At 51.0% G+C, this 23,374-nt stretch overlaps 1 protein-coding gene across 3 annotated transcripts in view; it reads left to right on the top strand.

The window, feature by feature from the left end:
• The window catches only part of KDM2A (lysine demethylase 2A), a 50,509-nt gene that overhangs the window by 8,552 nt on the left and 18,583 nt on the right, over positions 1 to 23,374 (top strand). For all 3 annotated transcript variants that reach the window (XM_056353818.1, XM_056353816.1, XM_056353815.1), the window contains 7 exons: positions 13,755 to 13,893; positions 15,126 to 15,204; positions 16,599 to 16,645; positions 17,008 to 17,186; positions 18,839 to 18,945; positions 19,531 to 19,624; positions 21,953 to 22,106. In XM_056353818.1, the coding sequence (XP_056209793.1) occupies positions 13,755 to 13,893; positions 15,126 to 15,204; positions 16,599 to 16,645; positions 17,008 to 17,186; positions 18,839 to 18,945; positions 19,531 to 19,624; positions 21,953 to 22,106 (799 nt within the window). The remainder of the gene's footprint in view (positions 1 to 13,754; positions 13,894 to 15,125; positions 15,205 to 16,598; positions 16,646 to 17,007; positions 17,187 to 18,838; positions 18,946 to 19,530; positions 19,625 to 21,952; positions 22,107 to 23,374) is intronic.

Raw genomic sequence — 23,374 nt, 5'->3', positions numbered from 1 at the left:
TGCGGTGCTGACTGAGCAAGCAGCCATACAGTGCAGGAGCACCTGAAGTTACTTGTGAGTTGCCAAACAATATTTGCAAGTTGCATCTATGTTTCCTGTTAATAGCAGGAGTAGGTTTTCACTGGATTATCCCAGCTGGAGGTGACACTAACAAGTTAGGGGAGCAGCCCCCATGCCCCTGGTACCTTTTTATTGATGGCTAATTGTGTCAGGAGCTACCCAGACAGGGGTCTGCAGGTCACTGGCTGGATTTTGGAGAGAAATGGTGCATGTGGGAGGGAAGTGGGGATGTGCTCAGAAGGTGGAGAAACAAGGTGGTGTACTAACACTGTCCTCTGAAAACGTATGAGGGGAAGGCAATTACTTGTCTTCAGGGTGAAATGTCTGGTGCTGCTGATGACGGAAGAGTGCAGCTGATTCCAGAGGAGGAAATGATGGGTGAGCTCTGAGTGGGTAGCCTGAGCTCTGGAAAGCTCTGTTTGCTGCCAGAGTTGACTTACTAGTTCACAGGCTGTATTACACGGTGCCTGACCTGCTTTTATTTGGGTTGAAGAGGTTAAAGGCAAATGGAAGAGGTAGAAGGTGAGGAGGAACATGGCATATCACACTGAATCACCACACGATGTCGTGCAGCCTTGGGGCAGCTGCACCAAAGCACGTACCAGTGTGCTCCAGTGTGCTCAGAGGACAGGAGCTGTCATACCTGAGCAGACCTGCCTTGCTGCATCTCCTGGTGGAGAGGGAAGGGAGCGCAGAGAAGGATCTTGCTTGGTTGCCTTGGGAAGAGCAAAAAAGCCAAGTGGAAGAGTAAACCCTGTGGTAGGGTGACAGGGCCTATAATTAGATATCGAAGATACTAAGCCGTCAAAAGCACTGAGAGGCAAGAAGGGTGGGGAGCATGTGTCACAGAACGGGAAGTGTGATCTCGCTGGGATCTCAGTGAAGTTTAATGTTCTTGGGGTGGGGGTCAGACAGAACAAACCTGTGCAGAGCCCTCCTGCTAGGAAGGAGCAGTGGATACGTGAATGCCCGTTTGGAAAACGAGATGTGACCATTTCAGCTGAAGCTAAGAAGCTATCTGTGACTGCACTTGTACAAATGCATCATGAAAACGCCTGTCAATAACATCTGAAATCAGCATCACAGCTGTCTTCTGTCTTGGATGGTCTCAAGCTGGATGATCTGTAGACCAGGTTCTTTGCTGTACGAGTGCTCGTGCTGCTTCCGGCTCGATCCGTTTTCTGGAGGGCTTAGGGTAAGGCATCAGCCTTTTGGGGGCTGTAGGGAACTTTGTTCTTCCCTTTTCACAGTGGTCTGAACTCCCTCTGCTGCCCAGCTTCAGGTACCCGCAGATCTCCCTTGGCAAGGATGCTGGTGATGCTGAGGGCCAAGGAGCAGTGAGAGCATGTTCCTACCGCTCCCCCTCTAACTCACCGCCTCTCGGGTCCTGTCAGTGCTGCCAAGTAGCAGTTCTGGGAGCAAATGCTCTGCCACCTCCATGTGGCATCTTGGGCAGCTGGGAATGCTCTCTGCTGTGTGACCCCCACCCAGCTAGAGGTAGCCCGCATGCTAAACTGCGCTGGCTAATTTTTGTTTGTCCTTGCTCATGTGATGGGAGAATCACAGGCTCCAGGACGGCGTAACAAGAACAACCGTGAGGTGCTGCAGGTCATTGATGCTAGAAGAGCTCTGCTCGTACAGCCTGGAGCTTAATCTGGACAGACCAGAAGGGATGTGATGAACTCAGTTTTCTGTTTGCTGATCTTCTCATTTACCCTTTTTTTTTTCTTTGTTTTTTTTCCCCCTCCACTTCGGCTTCCAGGAACCAATTTGAGGAAGGTGCATACTGCCCGCAGGTGTTACTTGCTGGCACTTGAGATGGTTCAGATAAACCTGGTGACAAAGTGTAGCCTGTGAATCCACGATGGGGCAGGCGAGATGGATCTGTTTGGCAGGGTTTCTTTCTGTTCTGTGGCTCTGTGTCCATGCTTGTGCAGCTCTGTTGCTGTAGAAACAGTACCAGTAGCAAATGGCATGAACTGGCTGTCCAGAACTGTGAATCCCTATGGAAGTTCCCAGAACTTCCTGAACCACACGAAGTTCTGGGCTGGTGTCTGCCCAGGGTTGCAGGGTGGTAGGAAGGGATGGATGGGTTTCTGCTGTTGCAGTAGCCTGATGGGGAGGTGCGTGCTCTGTAGTGCTTCCATGCGGGCTGGGTGCCTGGAAGGGTGCAGGTCTGGGTGGCATCCTTACTGCCAGAAGAGCTGAGGTGTGGGTCACAGTGCTCCAGGTGATGTGCGTGTGTGAGTGAGCTGGGGGAGACAGCTGGGACTGGCAATTTTTAACTGCTGTCAACTAGAACAGGTCATATTGATGGTGCAGCGGTGAGTGGAGCAGTAAACTCTACCTTAAACACTGGCTGCTTTTTGTCTTTTCCTTCATCTTGCATGTTTTGGCTATCATGCTGTACGCTAATAAGTTTTAATAGAGCCACCCTCCACACACACCCCGCACCCTTTTATGTCAAGGAAGAGGCTCCAGAGTGTGATCGTTGCCTGTGGGTTTTGTTAGCGCTGGTTCTCAGGGATGAGAAGCAACTGCAGGATCGTGCTGTCGTGTCATAGCCAGCCCTAACAGGGTTTGGGAGAAGAGGTCACTTGATAAAAGGCACCAGGGGAAGGATCAGGATGTTGCTTGGTAGAACCACTATCTAGAGAAGCAGATCCCCCACCACTGAGGCACAATCTCATTATAAGTGAGATATGCAGAGGGGATGGTCCTTTTTGATGTTGCCTCTTACCTTGCCTAACTTTTCATCAGGCAGTGGTGGAAGTCTGCAGGGTACGAGAGAAGAGAGGTGGTGCTGCAGAGCATGGAGAGACAGCCAAGCACATGCTGGAGGAGCAATTGGAAAATGTTAAGAGCAGAAAAGCCTGTATGTTTAAAAATAACAAAAGAGGCTGACCTGTGCTGATCAGTCCAAGAGTGCCCTGCGTTCCCCTGGCTCTCGAGAGCTGCAGTCTTGCGATTGAGCTGAGGTAGCTGGAAGGGGAAAGGAGAATGTCTGACAATGTATGCTCCTTTAGGGTTAGATTGCCTCAGTGTGTCCAATTGACTGTGAATAAATATTTCTGTGTGTTGCTGAGCTCCTGAGCCCCTTTGCCCCATTTGGATTAAGGAAGGGGCAAGTACTGGGCTGCTTCTGGAGCAAAGGGGGAGGGAGTGTGTGTGGTGATGGTGTAACAGTGTAGCGTACGGAGGAAATATCCCTCCTAGTAGATGGTTTCACACACTGTGTTTTTCCCTGCAGCCCTCAGTTTTCCTTCTTCATAAGCAACCTAGGCCCTATAGCCTGCAATTCCGGCAGCCTGTTGCTTTTCTTTTTAAAGAACAGTGTCAGCTTAGCAGGAATTGCAGAAAACCCCAAAGCTTCCTGTGCTTTTGCTATCCAAGTACTCCTGTGGTCCAGCCTTGATCAGTTTGCGTAATGGGACAGAACTGGCAACAGGTTTCTGCAGAGCTGGGTCAGGACACTGGGAGGTTTGGAGGGTGAGTTCTTCTCCACTGAAAAATCTGAGCTAGTCCTCTGAACTTCCACCGAGGTGCTCTGCCTGTCCCCGCGAGGAGTGAAGTTGCTCAGTGCTGGGCTACTAATTCTAGATGAGCTGTCCCTCTGTCTCTGGATGCACGTGGCTCTGTCTGTCCCTTGTGCTGACCCTGCTGGGTCCCTGCCCGGTGGTCTATGTGGGCTCAACAGCCTGGAGGTCTGCTCTTGCCCCAGTGGGAAAACTGTTGAAGTGCGTGTAACTTTCCACCTGCCTTTCTGGAGAAGTTTGGCCTACTTTTGTTCCATTTTGGGGATGCTCTGTAGCCTTCCTATACAATGCAAAAGGAGTAGCAGAGCTGGTAATGCTCATCTACCTGACTGCATAGCACATGTGCTAGGGACACCCTGGCAGGGAAAGGGCTCAGCACAGCAGGTTTTTTTCCTTGGACTTCTTCTGGTTTGGAATGGGTGGGATGTAATTAAAGGGGTTTGCTCAGCCTACTTGAGAAATAACAAGGCTGCATGTCAAAGAGTGGCTTTTAACACTCTGTAGCTAAGAGGATCAGTCTTAAAGCCTGAAATGTGACATGTTGGAGGGTTTGATGGTCCTTTATGAGCTTCTTCAAGCTGTCATAGAATGTAGGCAGGGTTTGTCTGGGTACCAGGGTGCTAAGGCTGGTGGTGGCTGTGGGCAGTCTGAGGGTTAGTAGTGCCATAAAAGCTAGTTGGGCCAGTGGCTGCGTGTGAAATATGCTGCTGGTGACTGGAGTGAGAAGCCTCTCCTAGGGCAGAGTTCCCTTATTGGGACTGTTGCCAGGCTTGCCCATGTGTGATCTGATCTAGCATGTTCCTCTGTCTCATGCTTTTGCTGCTGTGGCTGGTCAGTGTGTGGTTTAGAGGCAGCTACTGGAATTCTCCTTGGCCTGTTGGTGCTGTCTCCCCACCTGCCTCGTTCAGCCTTGCTCCAATTCCCCAATTACTCCTTATGTACATCCAATTTTGTAACACAAAAGTGCAAACTAAAGTGTTCTCCCTGCTCATTCTGAAATGTTGCCAGCCCGGCTCATGATAGGAATCCCTCCTGGAGCTGTGAAGCCTGGAAGGGCTCCAGTTCTGTGTAGATCCTGTTCGCTCTTCAGCCTGGTGCTTTGAGTCTGTCTTTGTCCAGGAGTTTGCCACTTAGGATATGCCAGTTCTGCTCTCCTGTTTTTGAGAGAGACAGATGATGAGGGGCATTAAACTTCGGTTAAGCCTGCTGGGTTAGTTCTTGGGTTCCTCTTGTGAAACCAGGCAGCAAAAGAGTGAGTTTAGTATGGTCGTCTTGTCCAGACAGTCATCACTGGTGGACAGGGTGCATGGAGCTGCTAAAATCAGTGACCTGCTAGCTTGCCCTCATGTCAGGCTGGCCTCCAGGCTTGCCCAGAGACAGATACGACCACTTGACAGGTTGTCCTGGATCTCTTACTTGTGGGATCATGGCCTTTTCTTCAGATCCTGCTGCAGTGCCTCCTCCTAGCTGGGGGAGCAGGGAGCCTGGGACCACTTTATTGATTGTTGCTGGGGCACTGGCAGTTGTTTGTCAAAGCAATTGGTTCTGCAGAGCCAAAATATTAACAGGATGCCATGGGCCCATCTCTGTAGGACCCTTGGTACCCCGAGGGTGACAAGAGGCGGTGTGGTTTCATTATTGCTTCCTGTGCTTGCGAGGAAGAGGAGCTGAGGAAAAACTAAAGTGGTTGAAGGTGGGGAGGCACAGAGGACAGAAGCCTGCTGCCTTTCTGCTGGTAGAGAGAAACCCAAGTAACGTGCTTGTATGGATCAGAGCTTGGAGCCTAGACCAGGAGGTGAAGTGAGAAGTGCAGGCTTGGAGGTGAGGAATATAGAAAGAAAAAGCTGTTAGTCTTAAGATAAGCAGTAAGTTGGCAGACGGCTAATTGGATGTCATCATCTTGGTGCCTTGGTTCTTCACCTTGTATCTGAAAGTACTTGTAAGGGAGTGTGTCCCCTGCGTGGTTCTGGCATTGGCACCTGCTCCGCTCTGGGTCTGTCCGATGGCAGCCTTGCTGCTTCCGTGCTTGTCTGTCCTCCTGCCAGGGGTTGCCTTTGCCTTGTGCCTTCCCAGAGACGCGGGACCCTTTCCCGCCAACCTGACAGATCACACGTGACCTTTGTGTGGTGGCTGTTGATTGCTGACAGTTCTCAGCACTGTGTCTCGGAGGCTGAATGCTGGATGCTGCCATGTGCCGCAGGTACTCACTCGAGATAAAAACACCCGTCAACAAGTCTGGTTGTCAAAGGTCTGGACTTACCTAGACAAGAGCCATACTTGTGTGCTGTGCAAGTATGCGAGCAGGTAGATTCATAAACTGAGGAGAGTTGAGCTTGTAATTTATTACCGATTTGGCTGCGTTTCGGCAAAGTAACCCTGCGAAGGGCTGGGTGGCTTGGGGGCACCCGGTGCGGAAGCTCGGTGGCAAACGCAAGATCCACTGGTAAGTCACATTGTTCTATATGGACACTGGGAGCCAGGTAGAAGGTACGATACCTGCAGGAAGGGCACTTTGGAAGGAGGGAATTCAGGGAGTGAAACTTGATGGCGTTCTTAGCGTCTTTCCTCTGAAAGTATAAGGGAGGGTTGTGGGAGGGTTCAAATCAGGCATGCTGCTGTGGAGACATCAGGTAGAGGGGAGGAAGCATAAAGAGAGGAAAAGTGATGGGTGTTCTGGCCTCCTGAAGTGGAAGGAGCTGTGGCACAGCAGGAGGTTTCCCGGGAACTGGGAGATGGAGATGTTGGGAGATCAGGGAGGGAATGGCAGCAGGCAGGACAGGAAGTAACTAAAATACTGCGGTGTTTGTTGGTTTCACTCTGTAAATATGTGAGGCTCTTCCAGCGAAAGGACGGCTTGTTCTTATTTCAAATGTGACCTTGTACTCGTTCTTCTCTCAGGAAAAAAAAAACCCTACCCCACAGGAGAGTAGTCTTCTGGTTCTCTTCAGCTGACTGTCAGTTCCTCTGCCATTAGAGGTAGTTGTGCTCCATCAAGGCAGCGTTTGTTGATGGAGAGAGGTGTCCAAGGAAGGGTTGTGAAGAGTACCACCACTGAACAGCATGAGGTGCTTCCCCTGGCATCCCCGAGAGGAGGAGACTGCAGGTGAAAGGATCAGAATAGAAGGGATAGTACTGGAGCTGTCTGCAGGATTAATATTCATGCTTCCTATTTCCTACATTAATTAAATGGTACCCAAGAGGGCCAGAAAGAAATGGTGAAGGACAGCTATCTTAGATGAGAATTGCTAGCTGTCTGGTGCTGGAGGATGAATAAACTGCCTTTATCTTGACCCTGCCTGACACAGAGAGAAAGGCTTTGGACTGCTTGTCAGTTCTTTCTTAGTAAAATTCTCATCAGGATGAAAAATGCCTGAATCCTAACACAGGTCACAAAGCTGGAAAAAAGCAATATTTAAATACTGCTGCTTAATGCTGACCACTGAGGTTGGCTGACAGAGATATATGTAATGTGCCTGACTCTTACCCCTCACTTCACTGGGGCTGAGCCTCATCTGGGCCATTCTCGCGATGGCAGTTTTGGGGGTGGCTGCTGATGTCCTTTTTGGAAGTCGCACATCCCTGACTGAACTGACAGTTGACACTGGAAAAACTCCCAGTAGCAGAGCCACCCCTGGGACGAAGCAGTCGTCTTCTAAGAGCCCAGGGCTGTGACTTGTTGCTGTGCTCTGGCAAGACCTGCCTGGATGGGGTTGCACCAAGAAGCAGGAAAAAGTTAGGAGGGCTGTAGCAATCTGCTGGGAAGGGATACTCGGCCACAACCCAGCCCTGGCACCAGCTGTGGGACAAAGGTAACCATCTTCCCGGGAAGAGATCAAACTTTGTGCTGTAGGGTTTGCGCAGCTCTCACAAAGTGCGTGCCAGTGGGAAGGTGAGGTTGGCATTAGCGAGTCATCCCTTTGCACTTCTCTTGCCCTTTGCGGGTATCGCCTGTAGCCAGTTATTTAACCAGGCAGCATTTTGCTGCATGGCAGGTGAGGATCAAAGCACATCAGAGAACAAGTGGGTCTTGTAGTCTCTGCACGAGCCCTAGGCTTGTACGCTGACCACATGTGTCCTCGTATGGAGACCCGATTTGGGGAGTTAGGGAACTGTGGTTTGTGTAACTGCTGTGAGGAAGCTGCAGACTCCAGGAGGGAAAAACCTCTGCTGCAGAGATTTTCCCAAAGTCCCAGCAGATGCTGCCTCTCCCAAAGCACACGCTTGGAAGGGCAGAAGCCTTTCCTTCTTCCTGTCTGCTCTGCGTGCACTGAAATACTGTTTTTCCCCACCCTCCCAAGACAACAATGACATGAAAGCGCTGTGGCCCCGGCCGAGTACACGAGCGGCGTTGTATAACTGATGGGAGCTATTTGTATTGTGGCAGCGCTTTGGGTCCTCAGCCATGACTGGGATCCTGCTCTACATGCTGTGCAGATTAGGAGGCCAGACTCTTCCCTGCCCACAGGAACGAGCAAAGCTGATCTGGCTAGGGGTATGGAGGGGGTTTTGTGGCCATGCTTTGCTGATGATACCAAGAGTTTGGAATTTGCTCAGCTGGAGGAGGAGATGGTCCCCTTTCTGTGTTCCACATCCCTGTTTCCCCATTGCAAAGGGATTTGAGTTTAAGGTGTTTCTGCCCGTTGCCTGGTGTTTGCACCTCTGCAACGTGAACGAGATGAGGAAAAGGAGTCGGAATGGTTCTCTGATCCCGCAGTGCAGATCCATGGATGGATCTAACTGGAATAAAGTGAAGTTTGTATTACTGCTATTTCATGGAATGTGAGCCCACAGCAGGTTGGGCTGGCAGAGTGACATCCTCTGAAATGTGTTGTGTTTCTTCGGTCATAAAGCCTCCCAGTTTATTAGTGAGTGACCAGATCATTTGCTGCGCATTCACGTCAGATGGGAACAGGATCTGTCCTCAAGCTGTAATTTATGCTGAGGATTAGCCAACACAAAGCGATCTTGTGGCCCAAATGGCAAACTGGAATGACTGACTGGGCGCTAGAGCTGGCACTGCAGCGATGGGGCACGGGGAGGGAGTGGGTGGGTGGGGATGGGAGCAGGAGCTCCTCTGCATAGCATCTCCAGCAGTTTAACCCTAGCTCAGCCTGGACTGTTCGGTCCTGGTGGGACCATGTACCCCCAGCATGAGTGCAGCATCCACCTACGGCACCAGTGGGATCTGGATCAGGCCTGGCCACGTAATCGCGTTTCTCTTAAATTAGCTGGCCTACACAATCCAGAGCCTGGCCTGGCTTGGTGCCACTTCCAGAAGGACGGACAATGCCTGATGTGGCATGCAGTCTAGCAGGGCAGTAACTGTGTCCACTCCAGAAGGAAATGTTAGATAGAGCTGTCAGCCTGAGCTTTTGCTGGGTTAGTACTTGGCTGCGTGGCTGTGGCGGTGTTGGTCTAGGGGAGGCTCCCAAGGGTGCTTATTCAGCTCTGCTGTAGTTATCCTTAAAACATGTAAAACTTCTGCATGTCACCTGTCTTTCCTGTGCTGTTAGTAGCTGTAGTAGTGTGCTTAGGAGCAAGCCAGCTAACGCCATCTGACGTTCCACCGGGATAAAAAAAATCTGAGCATGTCAACCAGACAGCAGGATCCTGGTGAGGTGACAGCAGAAGAGGGGTTTTCCCAGTATGCTGGTTATCTGCCTGCACAGGGCATGTGCGCTGTACCTTGCTGCTAGTTTTTTCAGGCTGCTGGTGTCCTTGGACAAGTGCTGTCAGCTGGCCTGCGCTGCTCTTTACTGTGAGGGATGTCAGCTTGAAACAGGGCTGTGGCTGGAGCTGCGTGCCAGCCCCAGTCTTCTGAGGTGGGAGGTTCATGGTCAAGGGGACACACACCTGAGTTTCAACCCCATGCAGTAACCCCTGTTGTGTAGCTTAACTAGGAGGCTTGAAATACTGTTCAGGCTTCCAGCCTGGGAGCCAAATACAAGTTAATAAGAGACTAGTTTGGATATAGTCTCTTCTTGCCAGTATTTAGCGTGCCAGATCTTATCTCATCAGGTTTTGTATCCAGCGAAGGCAAGAGAGACACTTTTTCCCAAAATCTGCCAACTAAAGTGAGTGTCTGGAGTAAGGGAACAGGTCAAAACGCAGACCACAGCCTGGTGCTGCAGCGTGCCACCCCCCGCCTGATGCCAAAGCAGGCGAGAGCCATGGACTGCAGGGCCCAGCACCCTCTGCTTCATTATGTACGTCCTCTAATAGATGCCAAAGAACTACCTGCTGGGGCCAGCAGTCCTAGGAGGCCTGCCTGGGAACGGGGGTAAGAGAAAAGCTAGTTGTGCTGGAAGATTATTAGCCTGCTTGCCTAGACTAGGTGTGCCTTGAGCTTCCCTGGTGTGATTTAGTAAGGAATAAGGTAACTGCAAAAATAGTCTTCAGTCTCCTGTAGCTGCTGTCCTTACAACAGTAGCCAAAGGCGTCTCAGCGGGAACCACAACGGGCAGCTGATGTCAGACAGCATCACAGAGCGGATTTGAGACGTTTCAGCTGGACAGGGTACAGCTAAGGGTCCAAGCAAGCACAAGGAAGCACCGTGACCACCACTTCTTTTTCTGGAAGTGGAGAAATATAAAGGGGAAGCTACAAATCCAGTTTCCTTGGCATGTTTGCCCATATGACCTAAGCCTCTCTCCATACTGTTCAGGGCAGAAGTGATTTGAAATGATTCTGGGGTAGGAATTGTAGTTGTCCAGCACATGGAGCTGTTCGGGCTCCTCCTTTGCCTCCAGTGAAGGTGAGGAAGGGTCTGTGAGTGTAAGTGGAGCTGGAATCAGCTGGGCTAGTGTCTTCTGTTGGACTGACCTGCTGGCCAACCAGGAAAGCCCTGGGTTTGCATCCTGCCTGGCAGACCTCTAACTGTGTTTTGTTGGGGCTCTCCTTCCCCAGCCCGGGCAAGCGCAGCAGCGAGCAGTGCCCCCTGAAGCCAGGGCTGAGCTGGTCTGCTTGGCGCTGGGGAGGAGAGCGGGTGCTCTGGGACCCAGAAATGAGTGCCTTGCTGCTGCTTGTGCATGCTGTGCATGAGTTCAGCAAGGTTCTCCCACAGGTTAACAGGAGCTGAGAGGTGTGGGAGCTGGTTGTGCAGTGTCCTGTCCCACAGAGGGCTCTGCCTATGTCCAAGGCACCCAAACAAGGTCCTCTGCAAACAGCAGTGTACCTGCTCCATCCTTTCTCACCATGGGTGTCTGGCAGTGCAGCCCTGCCAGGGCCACCCCTTCCCAGCAGCTGTTTTGGACTGTTTCAGACCACCAGTATGGAGGCGAGACATGAGGTTTTGCCTGGGGAGAGGCTGCGTTCTTCCTAGGAGCTGGAAGCCGGGCCTGGGCCTTGGTCAGCTCTTGGTTTTCAGAAGAAGCACCGGAGTGACGCTCCCCGAAGCCTGCTGGGCCAGCCTGCTGGAATGTGTGCCTGTTGGGTGTGTGTGCTGCCTTTGAAATGAGCCTTTCCTCAAACATGGGGGGGGTTCAGCAAAAGCTGAGCGTGAGGCTGTCTCATGTGTCCCTAAAGCCCTTACAGAGCAGGCTCCCTCTGCGCTGTGTCCTCATTTTAAAAATGAGCATCAGACAGCATTAACTGATGCGGTGATTTTTAAGGGAAAGCGCTCTGTATGGTGGGTTCACCCCAATAGAGCACAGCCGGGAACCCTTCTCCCAGTAGTGCCTCTCCATCTCTTAACTTAAAGCTCTGGTGCATCTCCTTGAAAGATCTTTATCTCAGTTTAAAGAAGGTTAGGGAGCTGCAGCCTCTGGATTTGTGCTGGGACCAGTAGGATGTGTGGCCATAGTGCCTGGCAGCTGTTCCCAGCCAGCACGGTGCTGTGCAGTCCAGCCCCAGCAGTATGACGTTCCAGGTGTTCCCCAGGAATATGCTGCTTGGCTTCTGATGGTGGCAGCTCAATTTGTCTTTTTTTAATGCATGGTTGTGTGTTTTTCAAAGTGTGAAAGAAAACAAAACAAAAAAAACCTGCAAAAAACAAAACAAAACAAACCTGTAAGTAAAGTGAGTTTTACCTTTATGTATTTAAAAACAGTGGAAGAAAGTATTCCTGCTTGCTGTCCATGTGTATGGGTGGCTTAATGCAAGACTGCAAACTCACAGCCCTTTTTTTGTTTTTTTTTTTTTTCTTTTTCTCCAGAACACTTCAATGTTGAGGCCGTTCGGACAGGCCCTTGGAGAACTTTGGGTTTTGGGATACTGAAGGCTCTTTCTTGTTGTTCCTGCTTTGCAGATGAGGTGTTTGGTGCCCCTGTTGCATCCAAGTTTGTGGGAGGGGGGTTGGAAAGCTGAGCAAAGTTAGTGAGGTGTTAACAGTAGGGAGAGGTAAGCTTCTCTGCCTTGACAGCAAGGAAACTATTTGGGAATTGACCAGCCTTCTTGAAATTGTGAGGCTGAAGTTACAGGTTTTCCTTTTCCAAAGGAGCCATCCCCATGTGCTCCAGCACTGGTCGAACTGATCAGTTTAAAAAGTATCTTTCAAGCCATGTGTCTGTATGAGGGAGTCATCAAAGCACTGTAGTGATCAGACTGATGGGTGGCTCATACCAGGATGTAACTTACTGGAAAACATCCCAGATGTGTTTGATTCAGCTATTGTAGGGTCTGATGGGCTGGGGGAGCAGGCAAGGCAGGGGTTAATGGGAAGGTGAGTGAGGCCAGGTAGGGCTAGGGTTGGCTGCACTGGGCAACATGAAGCTCTCACCCACCCCAGGGCTTTCACCATCACCAGAAGGTGGCCTTGTACCTCCTGAGACTTGATGTGGTCCAGCAAACCCAGCCTTACCCTGGCGGGCTGGGTGAGGAGGGCAGAAGTGAGCAGAGGGTGGCGCTGGGTGAAGTCCACATCGGTGCTGAGCTCTGGGGAGAGCAGCAGCTTGTTGCCACAGGGAGGGGAGTCGGAGGTGTACGAACTCACCTGGGAAGGGACACTTTTGTCTTTGCCAGGAGACCTTAAAAGAAGGCAGAAATGAGCTATGGAACACGCTGCGCTGTGGCAGTGAGAGGTGTGCCGTGGGAGGAGGTTATGCGGGGACTGCGATGCACAGACGTGCACACCGGTCACCTCGCTGGTGGTGAACTTCAGCATCATGGGCTGGGGCTGGGACCAGTGTTGTTGCTGGGGCTGGGACCCTGGTACCAGTGCTGTGATGCCTCCCTGCTGCAGGCAGGTGCTGGCTTCCCAACCCAGATGTGACACTAGGTGCTGTGTCACCTCCCGCCCTGTCTGTCCCCTCCCTGGCTGTCTGCTGGCACGACAGTTGGTGTGAATTGGGAGCATCCCTAACTGGGGGAAGTCAGCTTGGCTAATTCAGAGCAGGTTGACTTATCTGAGGGGATTTAGGGAGCATTCCCACGAATGGCTCTGCCAGAGCATGATTGCTTTCTGGAGGGGTGGCTAACAGCTGGGGACAGTAATTTCTTCCAGATCTGGCAATGCTAGAAGAGGATGTCTGTCAGGAATCCCAGTACAGATGTACTTACGAGATCATCTAAGAAAAGGGTTACTTCCCCACATGCAAACAAGGGAATAAATCAACTTTTGTGTACAGGCATGGCCAAATATGAAAACTTGAGACTTGTCTTCAGCATAAACCTCTTCTTTTTTATCACTTGGCCTTCTGGCAGGGATTTAAATTTCCAAGTGCCTTTACCTCTAGCACAGCAAAGTACTGATGCATCTGTGAAAACGGGGAACTGATTCTTTGTTTCTTTGCCCCAGTTACACTGAACTGTCTCCCCTCCTCCAGTGTTTCTGTGTTAGCACTCATTAGCAGTGAATTATCTGTCTCCCATACAGCCCAACTTGCACAAATCTGTTTGTTATAGGAGGAGAAAATGTGATGTTTCAGTGGTGTATTTTGGATCCAGGACAGGCATTGCCTAAGCAGATCTTCTCTGCCGTGTCCCTTTTGAAAACTGATACCGGCGATGCTTTTTGCCCAAAAAGCATAGTGGGTAATATAACTTGGTAACTCTCCTCCCTGGGAGGAGAAGCGTGTAGGCTTCCCAGGGACAGCCTGTTGCAGGCAGTGGCTCCCCGAGGCCCTGGCAGAGCTGTGCCAGGGCAGGATGAGGCTCTGGGAAGCAAGCTGGTTGTTCCTCCTGGTCCATAAATCTTACCTGCCTGGTCTGTTCTCTCCTCAGCGTGGCACGATGAGGCGGCGTTACGAGGACGATGGCATCTCTGATGATGAAATTGAAGGGAAGAGGACATTTGACCTCGAGGAAAAACTGTCCACCAACAAGTTTAACTCCACCTTCGTGGTCTTCATGGAAGGCAAAGGTTTGTCCTGGGACTGCTGTGCTGCAGTGCATGCTACTGCTGTCAGTAACCAGACAGCTGCTGTGGCTGGCCGCTTCTGCAGTGAGGCATGGTGTGTTAGATGACCTTTCCCCGAGCCTTTCATAGAAAGCTAACACTGATCGCAGTTGGAAGTGCTCTTGTCATCTGACTACACCCAAAGCCTCCCTGGCTGCCAACTTGCAGGGCGGTTACAAGGCAGTTGTGGTGTTAATTAAATCCTTTCCTGCTGTCCTGCATTTTGCTGCCTTTTACTTTCCATCCTTCTCTAAAGTTGAGAAAACTGTCTGCTGTTCACACTAATTCTGTGCTTTCCTCTGCTGTGAACCGCTTTACTTGCATAATCCAAGTGATGCAGAGCAGGCGGGGTCATTTCTGCCTGCTCCCCTGCAAGTCCTGCAGCGGTCCTTGGGCAGTCTGAAGGCAATGTGAGGCATATTGGTGCAGGATGTGGTCAAGCCTGCTAAGCCCTTGGGCCAGGGGAACTGGTAGCAGAGTGTGTGTGGGAACTGGTATGAAAGCCGCTCGATCTGCAGAGCGATGAGCCAGTGCAGCAGTGAAGGCTTGCTGGGACACGTGGCAGCCAGGAACGAGAGGGTTCGCCTGGGTCAGCACCTGTAGTTGCAGCCACATGTCTACTAGATGCTTAATTCAAAGACTGTGTGGGATCGCTCCCCTTTCTTTCACCACGCGTATGGCTCAGTGGGATGTCTTTTCATTGCAATGCCAGTGCAAGCCTCGTGAGGATTTACTGTGAGGGAGGAGCATTTCTTCAAGGCATCTTTTGCTTGGCTGTGAGCTGCTTAGGGAAGTGAGGACCAAAACCAGTGCTGTTTCCCTGGCTGGTGCAGCCTGTTGGAACAAACTCCCCTGCCTCTTGGGGGTGGGGGGGGGGCCTGTCTGAGGCTTGTCAGCAGCACGCACCATGCTGGTCACAGAACTGTTGCAAAGGAGTTTCAGGACCTCTGAAGAAGTGTAGAAATAGCAAGGAACAGGGCTTTCTTTCGCTGGCTAGCCTTGCTGCAGAGATAGGAGGATGTTCGCAGGTCTCAGCTGCACAGGGCCCTGAACAACCTAATCTGAGCCTGAAGTCAGTTTGCTGGGAGCAGCGTTGGACTAGAGATCTCCAGAGATGCTTTCTAACCTTGCTTTGTCTGTGGTCCTCTGAAGGAGTCTCCCCTAATACCTTCCTCCTTCTTGTCTCCCTGCACCAGACTTCACAGTTGAATACATCCAGCGGGGCGGCCTGAGAGACCCTCTCATCTTCAGGAGCTCTGACGGCCTGGGGATAAAGTAAGTGTTGGGGGCACGGAGTGGTGAATAGTTCTGGCCCGACTTTTTGCCTTTCTCCACGCAGTGTGGGATCTGATCCTGGTAGCTGGATCTGTGCTCTGCCGAGTTGGTGTGACTGCATTCTATCCCCGCTGTTCTTTCCATGCAGTGAGAAGTATCTCCTGCCTCAGTTACCCTGTTCTTCCAAATCTGTTTGGACTTAAAATGAGAGGACTGAACTGGCTGTGGGTGATCACAATTCAGCCAGATGTCTGGAAAGTCTCGTTGCTGCTCTGATGCAACATCTGGCTGGGTTTCTTTCCTAGTAATATAGGCATCTCTTGCCAGAGTGTCAAACAATTTGTAGGATTTCTGGCATTTTCCAGAATTCCAACCTGATTTACCCAACTTGGTTACTTCTAAACTACCATCTGTCTCTCTTGCTACAGTTAGTCAACTAAGGTTTACAGCTTTGAGTGAAATCCTCTATTGATGCAAGACTTAGTGCCATTTTATGATGTTCATATAAATACACTATGGGATGGTAGATGTAGTTCGGAGGCAGGTAATACTACATGAAAACATTATAGCTGTCTTTTACAAAATAAAAAAAACCACCTGATCTTATCCAGTGTTTCTGCTGGGTCACTGGTTTTTAGGTTTGATTAACACAAAGGTTAGTGGAAGAAACTAGCCCTAGAAAACTTTTTCAGTGCCAGTGTTGGCAACACTGCTCCTGAGTTCTTCAGCTGGCTGTGAATGGATGGGCAACATCTCATCCAGTGCATGATCTACTGTACCGTGGTGAATTGGATAGGAAATTGTGCCAGGCTCAGTTGTTACTGCTGGGTGACTTGGGAGGGCAGAGATTTGATACTGAGGATTACAGTGTGGGTGAAACTGGGTTTCTCCTGAGCTTTTGGTTGTTTCTCTGGATCAAGAGCTGCTTGAATGGCTGCCTGCTCATTCTGCCTGTGACAGCAGTGTTTGGACAGATAAATATGCCAGTACAAACAGAGTAGTTATGCTGTATCAGTGAAATACACTGCTTGTACTGGTCTGGCTATGCCCTTTATATTGGGATAACTTACATGAGCGGTCTTTAAGATGAGAGCTAGGCTTGCTTAGCTCAAGGCCTGCTTGCTCATTTGGCAGAAAGCACTGTACAATGGCTCATGCTCTAGAGATGGTATATCCTAGTCCCAAGCCTGCTTCCCTAGCCAGAAGTTGGGCCCAGTGTCTCAGCCCAAGCATGTGCCCCCAGATATCTAGTTGCATAGTCTTCACCCACACCCGAGAGGCAAAAAGAAGCACAGTAGTATCTTCAGGGTGCCAGTAACTGGGGTTACAGGTGGGGAAGGGTCTGCAACCAGAAGCGCTTCATGATTTTTTTTAGCAAGGTGTTTGTCCTGCAGGATGCCAGATCCGGACTTCAGCGTGAACGATGTGCGGCTGTGTGTTGGTAAGTGCCCAGGGACCGCGGTGCATCTCTGCTGTAGCCTGGGCAGACTGGGAGGAATGGCGAGAGTCATCGGGTTTACCAAAGGGAGAGATCTGGTTCTGTGGCTCCCCCAGTGTGCAGCTGTTGAACCTGAGCTGTCCTTACCCAGTGGATCACAGCTCTTAACCTGCTTGAGTCTAGCTTGACCTGAAGCAGCTTCTGCTTCGATGTGGGTGTGGAAGATGAAGTTATGGGAGAAGCCAAGATGTCACACTTGTGTGGGTGGGTCCTTTGAGGAAAGATCTCATGTCTCCTGGAGTGTGTCTTCTGGGTGGTCCATTGTGCACAGGGGTGGTTCCAGTGACATCTGTCTGTTCTGGCAGGGAGCCGGCGGATGGTGGATGTCATGGATGTGAACACACAGAGGGATATTGAGATGTCCATGGCACAATGGGCACGCTACTATGAAACACCGGAGGCTGAGCGGGAGAAGCTTTACAACGTCATCAGCCTGGAGTTCAGCCACACCAAACTGGAGAACCTGGTGCAGAGACCTGCTACGGTGAGCAAGGCTCTTCCTTCCACAGGGATGTCCTTTCCCTTGTACTTGTGGTCCCCCTAGACAAGGTGCAGCCTGGCACTTGACTGCGGGAGGAGAGGGGCTGCTCATAACATGCATGGGAGCTGATCCTGTGTCTGGCTGAGATGTCATCTGCTGTAGCTGATCTCAGGTCCAGGCTGGGGCTGCCTGACCCGTGAATCCCTTGGCTATAGTGACCATGGTCAAGTCCCTGGGGTGTCATTCTGCAGAGATCTGGCTTGTTCACTAGCTGTCAGCAATTAGAGAAATAGAAGTGATTGGCTGAGGAATATTTAGTGAAGTAACCTGCTCCTGCTAGCTGGTGATGAACAGGCACAGAGTTTAAACAAGCACGTGAGTTTGAATAGAAGTCAGATTAGTGCTCAGCCACAGTGAGTGTTGGGGACAGGATGGGGACACTGGCTTCCAGCCCCTCCCAGTTACCTGGTTCCACTGCCTGCCCCGACCTTTTGGCTATCATTCGGTCTTGGACCTGCCTTCCCTCTCTGCTGTGCTCTGTGCTGCAATGGCGCTTGGTGCAGGGCCCTCTCCTGCATCCTGCAGCACCGATCAGCTCTGCTGTGGCCAAAGAGAGGGGCAGGGCAGGAGTGGCTTGCCATAACACATGGCCAGGTGTAAAACTCCAGCAGGGCCTAAATCAAATAGCAGAGCTCAGCACCGCTTGCTGCCTTGTGAGAGAGTAGCTAAAGTCGGGATGCTGGCTGAGCTTTGTGGTTTCCTTGGTGTTTGGAAACCGTGGTCCCGTTAGGAGAGCAACCCTGCGTTCAGCTGAGACACAGCTCCAGAGGGTTGTGCAGCGTGGGAGGGAGGGTGTCTGGTGTGAAGTGCTGAAATCTCTGAGGGCAGAGAAGGCCAAGACTGGAGGGATGCTGGAAAGGGGACAGGAGGCTGTTTGGCCAGGGGAAACGTTGCCCTTACTGAACTGTGGAAGGTGGGCTGGGTGGGCTGGGCATCCTGAACTCCCTCTGCAGTCGGTGGAGGGGAAGGGGCAGCCCTGTAGGGCCATTCACTTCTCTGTGTTTACTGCAGAGGGAGCCTGGACATCTCTGCCTGCTCTGGCTGTCCTGAAACTTGGCCAGTTGAATCCCACCCTAGCAGATGCTGCCCAGTATGGGGGTTTTTTGTAAGCCCAGTACATAGCAGTTCCTGCTTAGCCCCTAAACAGATGACCAGCATCCTGGTACTGTGCTTGGGATCTTGCTGTAGTGAATTCAGAGGCTCCCTGTACAGCGTCTGGTGTCAGAACAGCTGGTCCCAAGTGCTTTACGTGTGAGGTTGCACCAGTAGCATTGGGAAGGTTGTTGGGTGTGTGAGGGCCAAAAAGGGGGTATCCCAGCCATTCAGCTAGCACCAGGGCTTTGCTTCCCTTCTGTGGTCCCACCATTTGTTGTGGGTGTGCTCTGAGCTGGGTGGGCTGGCAGTCTCTGTGCAGCACTGCAGTGGCTTTCATGGCCCCAGTGCAACCCTGTGTCCCTCAGGTGCCCAGCTGGTGGTGTGAGCTGTGGGCTTACCAGGCAGGCAGTGGGTGTTTGAGCTTCCAGTACAGCCTGGGGGTAGCAAAAGGGGTTACTGTGCCCCTTCCTCTGCTCATGTCTCCCACCTTTCTGCTCTAGGTGGATTTGATTGACTGGGTTGATAACATGTGGCCCAGACACCTGAAGGAGAGTCAGACAGAGTCTACGAACGCTATCCTGGAGATGCAGTATCCAAAGGTGCAGAAGTAAGTGACTTCCTGAGCTGTTCCAGTGGTGGCAGGCAGCAAAGCATCTCTTGCAAGAAAACTGCCTCAGGGGGAAGCAGTTTTTACCAAGGGGAAGCAGGAGGAGCAGTTTCCCTGGTTATTTCAGTGGGTGACACTGGTAAGGGCACTGCAGCTGGCTATGTAAGCCCCTGCCGAGCACTGCATGGAAGGGTAGTCACATGGCTTCTAGGAGCTTGCTGCACTTTGTGCTCACCACCTCGAGACATCTGGAGTCAGCTGAGCTGCCAGGCATTGCCCATCCTGCCCTGCAGGCCAGACCGCTGATGTGGGGGTTGCTAGAGCTGCCGGGTGTGTGAGGATGAAAGCTCTCCTCTTCCCTGGACTAGACCTTTTTGTGGGGATGTGATATAAATGCAAAGTGAGCTCTCCTGCAAACCACCACCTCCCTGCAGCTAAAGCACTTAGCACTGCAGTAGTTTTCTGGTACTGCTCTGAGCCCTTGGCCTGGGTTTGGGCAGCCCATTCCCTTTGGATATATTGTATCTGCTCTAAAACGTGGATCACTGCTCACTTTGATCTTATTGTCACCTTGTTTTCTGCCAGATACTGTCTGATGAGCGTCAAGGGCTGCTACACCGATTTCCACGTGGACTTCGGTGGCACTTCTGTGTGGTACCACATCCACCGAGGGGGAAAGGTAGGAGGGCAGTCCCTGTTGGGAGAGTCACAGGTGCTTTAGGAGAGTGGCTTTTAGTTTATTTGCTTGTTGATCCTTAAAGATGCTGGCCTAAGACAGCAAATTGAAGTCTTACCAGCCTAAACTTGTGTATCTGTGGTTCTTTGAAGTAGTTCAGGCCCTCGGAGGTCCACCAGACACAAGCTCAAAACCTATGCTGTAGATGTGATGCTGAGACAACCTTATAAAAGGCTATAAATGATACAGAGTAGAAGAGCCCAGTTCATCTAGTGCCTTGGGCTTTTGAGAGATCATTTGGCTACATGGCTGATCACCTCTTGGTGTGGTGCAAGTAGCATGCTGGGAGCAGCAGCAAATGGAAGGAAGGTAATTAAAGACTAATAGGAGCCTCTCCCAAAGCTAAGCTGTCCAAGGGTTTTAAATAGCCAACAGATGTGTTGAGGGGTCACCTTAAAAAGTCAAGTCACTTCAAAAGCAGAAGCATTTGAACTGAAGGTTAATGACAGGTCTTTACTGCAAAACCCTTGAATGATTTCTGGTGAGAAGTAGCTCTGAAACAGCATCAGATTTGAGCGGCGTGTCTGGAGTCACTGCCTGTAGCTGAGCTCAGCCCAAGATACCAAAACTGAACCCCATGCCCTGTCAAGTTTGAGTTTGGTTGCAAACTTCATCCGAGTGCAGCGCTGCTTCTCCGATGGGTGGCTTCCAGTTACAGCTGTGCAGGGATTTCCCTGTGCCGAGCATCCGTCACCCCAGCTGTGTGTTGCACTGGGGTCCGGCTTGGAAGAAATCTGTCTGGAAGGGTATCTGGGAAGGTGCCAGTCTTGCCCTTAGGGAGGGTGAATTGCAGCCGGTGGAGATGTTTGTACAGGTGGGGATGTTTGCTTTGTTCTCTAAACTTTCAGAAAACAGGTTTGTAATAATTTGGGTGCTGTGTCGCTGGAAGAGCTAGCTAGTACTTGAACAATTAAGTCGGGCACTCTAGCTAGCACTTCTGCTGCTCTGGAGAGCACAGTCACGTTCAGAGCATGACAGAATGAAGCCCTTGCTGGGAAGACCTCCCATCTGATGGCTGTTGGGTGGATGTGCCTGTCATCACAGGACTCTGTCTATGCGTTAGCATTACTGCTATAACAGCATGGAAGAGCTTGTGTGCAACCTTTTGCTAGCTGCAGTTGTCAGCTCTACTGTAGTCAAGGAGACTTTGCACTGCTATTCAGGGAGGGTGGCAATGCAGAAAGACTTATCATAGTACATCTGAATTGAAGCAGTCAGGGCACCGAAATCTGGCAGTAGCTCAGCTTAGTAGTGTTAGGAAAAGGTAATGTGGAGGAAAGTATCCTGTAGCGCAGAATTTACCAAAGGCAGGTCCCACCTCTTGCCTAGTGAAATGCACCTAGCTCCGAACTTCACCCTTGTGAGCAATTAGTGACCTCGCTGCCGCTGATAAAAACCATCAGCCATCTAGGCTGAATTCAGCAAAGAGCCAGGGAGTAAAAAGGGCTGCGTGTGGTGGCTGGACACCTGAGGGACCCTTGGACAGCCTCAGGGAGCCCTTTCACTTGGGACTGCTGCAAGGGGTCTGCCAGCTGAAGGCAGCTGGATGGGCTCCCTTCACAGTCAGCAAAGGCAGATCTCTGGGGAAAAAACTCTTGTCACTTCTTCAGGACAAGTCCTGGGCAATAATTCCATCCCATCTTCCTCTGCTGATGTAGACTAGGTTCAGGGAACGCAGCAAACTGCCCCACCTGAAGAATCTGGGCTTTTTTACCCACCTTTCCTTGCAAAGGAGATGTAACTGCCAGACTTGCACAGCGATTCCAATGGTTTGTGGCCCCAGTGCCTTCCCCCAAAGGGTGAGCTCACAGTGTCTGAGCAACCTAGCTGAGGATGGATATCTACGTGCCACCTGTATTGCATGGAGCCACAGAGATGCAAATCTCTTGTTCAGTTGTAGCTCTTACTGATGTGGCAGAATTACGCAGGTAAATACCTCCTTTGTCTCTAATACTCTGGTGTCTTTGGGGAGCTCTGTATCTCCTGGCACTGGTGTAAGTAACACCTTACAAAGCATCCCAAGCTCAGTCTGCCTGTGGCGCTCAGTGCATCAGGTCAGGAAGGACCTTGCTCAGCGGCTTGCCCTCTCAAGTGGAACTCAAATGGGTCACTTCACTGGGGATTTCTGCAGACTTGCATCCTCTCTGGGTGGGGAGAGGAAGAGATTTAGATGTCTGGAAAGGAAGCAGGGCAGGTTTGGAAGAAGTAGGGGATAGTCAGTAGCTGCTAATTGTGGGATGGCTTATGTACATGTGTTGTCTTTATTTGCAGATCTTCTGGCTGATTCCTCCTACACCCCAGAACTTGGAGCTCTATGAAAACTGGCTTCTCTCAGGGAAGCAGGGAGACATTTTTCTTGGGGACAGAGTATCAGAGTGCCAGCGCATCGAGCTCAAGCAGGGCTACACATTTGTCATCCCCTCAGGTACCACAGGGTGGACAGGTGCATCCAGGCCTTTGCCAGGGTGGCAAGAGACTGAAACTCCTGGGACACAAGCAAAGCTGGAACAGGCAGGAGTTAGCTTCCTCCCTCATGAGTAACTGGGAGAGGGAGATTTGCTGTGGCTCAGTCTTGCTTGCCAGCTCCCAAAACACGCCTGTCATGGCACTGTGGATTCAGCCCAAGTGACAGGAAAGCTGTGGCTGGCTCACATCGCATTTGATCAGTTATTAAAGGCGGCTTTCCCATGTCATGTTGACATGCAGAGCAGTGCACGTTGAGGTCGGAAGCTGGCCTAAGGCAGCACAGCTCCTCAGCTTCCCAGGTCTCCTGTGAAATCTCTGCGGAGGTTTCACGTTCAAATGGGGAAGCAAGGAAGGGAGCCAGTGTGTGAGTTTAAGGAACAAGGTGACTGCTTTGGAGATGACAAAGATGTTCAAACAGTCTGTGTGTACTGGAGATAGGAGAACTGGAAAGCATATAGCTAGAAGCAGATGTTGGAAAACAATGCGATCCAGTGGGGAGCTGGGAAGCAGTAATAACATAGAGAGACTTGCATGTAACTGCTTTGCAGAGGGCTTGGGCAAGAAGATTTTGAGGTTGGGAGTGGGAGCGCTCTCAAGTGTTAAGGTAAATCTTTAGCCTGACTTGGTTTAGCAAGCAGAATAATGGGAGGGCATCAGCAATGTGCTGCATGCACAGTTAGTACAGTGCTGTGCTAGAAAACAGCAAAGGCAGAAGAGATGCAGCATATGAAAAAGCAGTTCAAGTGGGTTGTTTGCAAGGACTAACTCACAGCTTTTTAGGGATGGAGACCTGGGATGTCTGTAAAATGTGCTTGCACTAGGGGACACTCCCTTGTAAGGGGGAAGATTATTGCATCACTTTGGAGGCTTCTAATAAAATTGTTGCATAAAAATTGTGTCCATAAGACTGAGACATCAAAGGCTGCTGTAACCTGCCGTTCCATCTCCCAGAAGCAGTGCAGGAGTAAGCTGTGTTATAGCTCAGGCAGGATCAGGAACAGAAAACATCAGGGGTTGCACAGGTTACTCATTTGAGTCCTGTTATCACAACTGACACTTCTGAATTGAGTGGCCTTGCCTGAAGGAACCCCCTGCTGGAATTCCCAAAATGTTGGGTGTGGCTGGGTTGCTTAGCCTTGGAGGTAACAGAGCTGGAATTTGAGTTACTTTGAGGGTGGATTAATTGTTGAACAGACTTTGGAAGTCTGTTTTCCTTGTTGCTGGTGT

The sequence above is a fragment of the Falco biarmicus genome, chromosome 10, assembly GCF_023638135.1.
Source record: "Falco biarmicus isolate bFalBia1 chromosome 10, bFalBia1.pri, whole genome shotgun sequence".
Lineage (NCBI taxonomy): Eukaryota > Metazoa > Chordata > Aves > Falconiformes > Falconidae > Falco > Falco biarmicus.
The sequence above is the reverse complement of the archived record's forward strand: the minus strand, read 5'-3'. Positions and strand labels throughout refer to the sequence as shown.